The 7,206-nt window shown below is 38.8% G+C and overlaps 1 protein-coding gene across 1 annotated transcript; it reads right to left on the bottom strand.

The window, feature by feature from the left end:
• Positions 1-322: 322 nt before the first annotated feature.
• LOC124321455 (ankyrin-1-like) lies at positions 323-1,672 on the bottom strand. The gene has a single exon (XM_046784230.1). It carries the CDS (start codon positions 1,670-1,672, stop codon positions 323-325), a length of 1,350 nt encoding a protein of 449 aa, XP_046640186.1.
• Between the last annotated feature and the right edge of the window lie 5,534 nt (positions 1,673-7,206).

Raw genomic sequence — 7,206 nt, 5'->3', positions numbered from 1 at the left:
TATCCGGATCACCGTTCGTGAAAAAATGTCGGCACAGCAAACACTCATAAGAAAAAGAAGTGTAAAGAAAAAAGGAACGAAATTCAGAGTCCAGAAAAAGATTTATTATTAATGACTTCTTGAGATCCTTTTTCCGTCCCAAGTACGTCTAAAGTCCATCCAATGGGACGGGATAAGGACCGCTATGAGATCTCGGCGAAGCGGACATTGGCCATACGTAAAAGACGTCCTAGGAATGTAAACTTGGGAATCTGCTATGTGCCAAGTACATCCCAGACGTCTCAAAGTGACGTGTTTTGGGCGTCTATGGGACTGCAGTGTGCTATCTGGGTTCGTAGTTGAGTACTGTTATTCTTGCGCCTTTGTGGATGAGGAAACTGGCCAGTTCTTTATTTCCAAAAAGGGAACAGTGGTGCAAGGCCGTGTTTCCACTTTCGTCTGTGGCGTCTAGTAGAATACACGTTTCTATGTTGACAGGTTCGCCATTTACGATGATTACATCAGTCGAATTGAAGTCATCATTTAAAAAAATAGGATCGACTGGCGTGTTTGTGTCGTCGAACAGTTCCTTTGTTGCTTCTGTGTAATTAAAACTTGCCGTTATGATTAACCGTGTTTGTCCTCTCACATCAATGGCGTTTCTGTCCACGTATTTTTCTTTTAGCATTTTTATTGCCGTTAGATTGTTGACAGAGCATGCGATGTGAAGAGGTGTTTCGTCATACATATTTCTCGCGTTGAAGTCTGTTGTGCGAGAGGAAATTATTTTTAAAAGTGATATGTTTTCGTGGCGGCAGGCCATGTGAATCAGCGTATTTTGTTGATTGTCTCTTGTTGATGCATCAAAGTGAACACTATGCCACAACATGTCCACTGCTCTTTCGTTGTTGTACTTAATGGCAATTGTCAAGGGGATGTCCCCGTAAACGTCTTTAATTGATCCTTGGGTTTTATCTAGAAGCTTGTGTAGAATGCAAGGGCTAGCATTCATGCATGCGTAATGCAATGGCGTTTTTCCTTCTTTGTCCTGTTTGTTGTAGTTCTCGGATGATATCAATAGGATGTGCAACATTTTTATTTTATTTTGTTTGACCGCTAGTATCAGCGCGTCTCCTTCGTTGTTTAATATTGTCGAATTGAAATATCGATTCTTCCTTACTGCTCGTCCAATTTCTATGTTGTTTAGTTGCACTGCAATATGCATGGGGGTGTTTCCTTCTTTTGTACGAGCGTTCACGTCTGCGCCATTTCTTAATAATTCAAGCACTAATTTGTGCGCATTTGCTTCGATGGCGTAGTGGAGTGCTGAATATCCTTTTTCGTCTTGAATGTTAATTGAAGCCTTCTGCGTAAGTATTAAACTTGCGAAGCTATAGGCTCCCAGTTGGCTTGCAATTATCAGAGGTGTCTCGTTTCGGTGGTTGGAAATATTGACGTTTTTCTCTGTTCTGACTCGTTCAAGGAGACGATTAACAGATTTCCCTCTAGTTCCAAACCAGCTTGCTGTGCTTGCAATTCGGCTAAATGTCATATTTATTTTACTGATTCTCACCGGAGCATGTTTGCCTGATATTGCTTCAATTACTGCTTTGTCCATTTCTATTGTTGAATTCTTTGCTTTATTTTGGATGAGGACTTCCATATTTTTGCCGTGTGACGAGTTTGCTTGCATGATGGGGACTGATAATTTTCCGTTATTGCTTCGTATCCTTATATAGAGATGATTGGTGTCTGGGTGTTAGCCCTTTTTTTTTTTTTGTGGTCCGCGGGGGGTTAAAGGTTAAGTCTTTGGGTTATGGGGGGGAACGGCCGGTGCGCTGGGGGTCGGTAAACATTGGGTTTGCGTGTCCGTTTTTTTTTATCTTCTCTTTTTTAAACAAGACTTTCGTCGTTGTTGGTCTCCGCGCGTTTCCGCTCCAGGCTTTCTGCACGTATCAGTTTTCTGTTCTCCTGAAGTTGTTCTGCGTAATGTTCGAAACGTTGCTTTGATCTTAGGGTTCAAACTTTTATAAAAACAATTACTGTCAGCATGCAGAGAATAATAAAGAACAGAATCGAGATGACTGCTATCAGTCCTTTTCGGATACGGTGCCATAATTCAAATTTTCCGAATTTAGATTCTGCCTCTTGGCTCATCGTTACGGATGGACTGGCATCCGTAACTTGAATTCGAGTGATTAAATCGTTAATTGAATTTATTTTTTCATATTCTTGTTTCTGGTAAAATTCGTGGTGATTTAGCTGATAATTTGCTTCATTGTCGTTTAATTCGGTGAACTTTGCTGTTAGTCGGAGGGTTGATTGGTGAATATTTGGGTGCACATACGCCCAGTCATTTAATTCTTTTTTCCACATAAATGTTTTTCCATTAAAGTTTACGATTCCATCTTCCCAAAAGCATTCGGAAAATGGATGTAAAGAGAATCCGTCTCTTCCGATTGTTTGATTATCGTAAAATGGTTCATATCCACAGGCTGTTTGTTTTGCTCCGATTGTGATATTTATTGCACTGCACTTTTGCACAAGAAAAGATTCGCCCATAGGCTTTAAACGATGGCACATTGGTAGGTTATTAGCTCTTGCTGCTAGTAAACCACTTGCTTCTGATATGAGAGATGTTGCTTGACGTGCCATCTGTAGGTTATTGCAGTAGATGCGTTTTAATTCGTTTTCGATAATATTCTCATTTGTCACTGATTGGTCTTCTACGTATTGGTGGTGTTGTAGCAGAAGGGATTTTTTTGTGTCCCCACTTTCTGTTATATTCATTTCTGGCATTCCGAATATCCATTTCTGGTGATTTTCTCCGGAGCAAATGTTCATAAATACACTTGAATTATCGTTCATTTGTAGGCATCTTGTGTTTCCAGTGATTTCTAATGAGTCTGGGTCCCATTTCAGTGAGTACAAATTACTACATTCATCCATGTGATGAAAAAATGGTGACATTGCGATGCATATCTTTTTATCTGAGTTGTTTTTGGGTATTATATTTAATTTTGTTATCTACAATTTTAAATTCTCCTCCGGTCAAGTTACTGCACTTTGATGGCGTTCTAATTTGAGGGTTCAAGCAATATTTTGATTCTACGTTATAAATGTGGGACCAATTTTTGTTTTGTACTTGAAGATATGCGCCATCAACGTTTTTTAGTTTGTGGAGGGTAAAGTCGCAGATGTTTTGCGTTTCCGCCGTGTAAATGTAGTCTAATTGTCCTGGGGCATCTACTAATTTATAAGTGTTGTCGTCTATTTTTGTGATCGTGCCTGTGCTTTTTCTTTTTATTTTAATCTTACATTCTTCTTCTAGATTTCTTTTTGGCTGTATCCATACAATGACTGAGTCTTGATGGTACACAAAAGTTTCTCTAGGTTTTTCTTTCAAAATTCCGAATGGAGATGTAGTGGGGCAAGTTGCGCAATCTTTTTTCAATGATATCTTTTGTACCATACAATTATTGGATGTGAAAGATACTTTTTGCATCCAAACGCCTTCTCCGTTTGGAGTTGACGTGAATGAAAATTGATTTTCGTCTCCAATCATTTCATTTTCTCCGCATCGTTTAGTTTGTTTCATTCGCCAACAGTCGTTTTCGGAGAGATGCTGTATTTCCGAGGAAAATACAGTATCAAAACCTCCGAAAAAGAATCCGTCGATCGTTTTTCTCTTTAGCCATGCTTTACAGACGTACCCTTCCCATGACATGTGTGGTTCTTCTTTTACGAAGAATTGATAATCTGCTAGGATTGGGTCGTCTTTCTTCTTATTTCGACAATATTCAGGTTTTTCGGTGTCCATTATTCCAATGAATTTTGGTTTCTTGCAGTCGCATACTGTGCTATTTAAAGACGAAGATGGGGTGATGTAGACGATGATGATGATCAGGATGATGATTGAAAGGAATTTTGCCATCTGTAATGATTTCTTGATTAGTTTGGTCTGAAACGATCTGGCATGCGGGTTGTTTTTCTTAAAGAGTATCTGGGCTCCTCTGACAGGTTAGGCTCTTTAGTGGGATTTACACTTGTTTTTCTTTTCTTTTCGTCTTGTTTTACTTCTTCTGGGTTTTCTACTATCGATTCGTTTTGTTTTATTTCTTCTGCTGTTTCTTCTGGCGACTTTCTTTTGTGAAAATGTTTCATCCTATCCGCATGTACTATCATCATCTTTGTCCCGTTGTCTGCGTATATTTTATAGTTAACATTCCCTTTTCTTTCTTTCACAGTATAGGGGCCTTCCCATCTCATGTTGAATTTTCCTGGCGTATTGGCCATTTCTTTTAATAGGATTTTGTCTCCTATTTTAAATTCTACTCTCTTTGTATTTCTGTCGTAGTAGGCTTTTTGTTTTTCTTTAGCTTCCTCTAGCTTTTCTTTCGTGATATCTAGTGCATCGTACCACATTTGTGAGAAGATCATATTTACATCAGTCATGTTCCGGTTTCGGACTGGTTTAATCATATCTTGGGGCTCGGTTGCTTCTCTGCCATACATGAGATAGAAGGGAGTGTATCCTGTACTTGAGTGGACTGCTGTGTTATATGCAAATGTTGCTGATGGTAAAAAATCGGACCATGTGTTTGGCTCCTTCGATACGTAACTGGCTATTATATCCGCTAATGTTCTGTTCACTCTTTCAACCATCCCATCGCATTGGGGTCTATAAGCGGTTGTTTTTAGTCGAGTGATTCCATACTGTTTATACATGATATTCATTAGCTCTGACTGGAAATTCGTACCTTGATCGGTCAATACCGTTTCTGGTACTCCATGAATTAATACTACATTATTTACAAACGTTCTTGCTACTGTCTCCGCTGTTTGATCTGGCATCGGTGCTGTGATAATGTACCGTGTCAGATATTCTCCCATTACTAGAATATATTGGTTTCTTTCTCTTCCTGATTCTACTAACGGTCCCATGATGTCCATGGCCATTGTCTGCCATACATCTTTTGGGGGAGGAATCGGGTTTAGTGGTGCCTTATTTGCTCCTACTGCTTTCCGTTTGGCGCAAATTTCGCATCCTTTAACATATTCTTTGATATCTTTTCCCATTTTGTGCCATTTAAATCTTCGTTGAATCCTTGCTGTCGTCTTCTTTATTCCAAGGTGTCCTGCGTATGGACTGTCATGGAATCTTTTAAAAATTTTCTCTTTTAAGGATTCCGGGACCAGGATTCTTCCTGCAGATGTACCTAGTAGGCCTTTTTCTAGCTCTACTACTACTTCTTCATCGTTGTACACGTTGTCTTCATCTGTAAGATAGCCTTGATCACTGTCTTGGGGGCTGTCGTCGATTGCATTATCCCTAATCGACATACTATCATCTTCTGTTTCTGATTCATTAATTAATTCTTCTTTCATTTACAACATTTTCTTATATTTTTTCGCGCGCGCCTGCAGTATTTATCTTTCTCTTGTTCCTCTGCGAAGTTTATGGTTGTCAGCGCATTTATCACTGGCGTTTGCTCAGGTTGCGCCTCTTTATTGCTATCTGGTTCTGGAATTCTACTGAGGCAGTCTGCATTTTGGTTTGTTTTTCCAGATCGATATTCGATATCAATATCATAATCTTGCAGGCATAAAGCCCATCTAGCTAGTTTTGCTGAAGTATCTTTCTTCCTTAATAATTCTCTCAATGGTTTGTGATCACTTAATACTTGAAATTTCCTTCCGTATAGGTACGGGTAAAATTGTTTCACCGCATGCACTATTGCGTACGCTTCTTTCTCAATGGTACTCCAGTTTTTCTCAACATCATTCAGATGTTGGGAAGCGTAAGCGATGACGACTTCTTTTTCTTCGCCATCTTCTATATGTTTTTGGCTTAAAACTGATCCTACACCATATCCAGACGCATCTGTATGAATAAGAAACTCTCGCGAAAAGTTCGGATAGCGTAGGATTGGTGGATGGATCAGACACTTCTTTAAAAATTGGAAAGCTTCTTCTTCTTCTTCCTTCCATTTCCATGGGTTATTTTTCTTTGTTAAAATTGTTAGTGCATGGGCTCTATCAGCAAAATTTTTAATAAATTTCCTATAATATCCGGCTAGACCAAGAAAACTTTTTAATTGGCTAACTGTTCTGGGAGTTGGGTAATTTTCGATTGCTTTTATATTCATGGGATCGGGAGAGATTCCTTTTTCTGAGATTATATGTCCCAGGTATTTAACTGACGTTTGCAAGAACGTGCATTTTGACAATTTAATTTTTAGTCCTGCTTTCTTTAGTAAATCTAAGACAATATCTATGTGCTTTATATGCTGCTCTATAGAAGTGGAGTATATGATAACGTCGTCCAAGTAAACTAGTGCGAATTTGTTAATTACTGGTTGTAAAATTTGATTCATCAAACGCTGGAATGTAGAAGGGGCATTCGTCAGACCAAAGGGCATTCTATTATATTCATAGTGTCCGTCTTCCGTCGAGAAAGCGGTTTTCGGCCTATCCTTTTCGTCTATCTCAATTTGCCAATACCCGCTGATCAGGTCGAGTGTCGAGAAAAATTTTGATCCGTAAAGGTAGTCGATTGTTTCATCGATTCTTGGAAGGGGGAATTTATCTTTAGTTGTTGTTGAATTTAGCTGACGGAAATCCATACAAAAACGGTATCCTCCTCCTTTCTTTTTAGCTAGGTGGATAGGTGTGTTGTATGGGCTTGTACTTGGGCTTATAATCCCGCAGTCAAGCATTTCTTTTACTTCTTTTTGGATAACGCCTTGTAAAGCTCTTGCTTGTCGTCTAGGTCTTTGGTAAACTATTTGTCCTGTTGTTGGGATTGAATGCTTACTTCCTTCTGCTTTTCCTAGTTCGTATAAATTTTCTGCTGTCATATCTTTATATTTATCTATTAGCTTCGTTATCTTATCCCTATGGATTTCTAAGTTTGGGTCTTCTATATTAATTGTTGCTGCTGTCGGTTCTTTTACTGCAACTTTTACTCCGGCTAATGTTATTTTATAATGTGTTAATCTTTTTACTTCATCGTCTATTGTAAACGTTTTGTTGTTAATTGTGTAAGTTAACTTTCTTGTTTTTCCATCATACGTGACAGCGTTTCGTGTTATAAAATCCATTCCTAACACGCAAGTTTCTGTTAGATTGGGTATAACATAAAACTGTTGATAAATCTCATCCTTATTCGCGTCTAGCTTTATCGGTAGGTCATATATTCCTGCTATGGTCATGCTTTTTCCACAA

This window comes from Daphnia pulicaria, chromosome 1, assembly GCF_021234035.1.
Source record: "Daphnia pulicaria isolate SC F1-1A chromosome 1, SC_F0-13Bv2, whole genome shotgun sequence".
NCBI classification, from domain to species: Eukaryota; Metazoa; Arthropoda; class Branchiopoda; order Diplostraca; family Daphniidae; genus Daphnia; species Daphnia pulicaria.
This window is presented reverse-complemented; position numbering and strand designations above follow the sequence as displayed.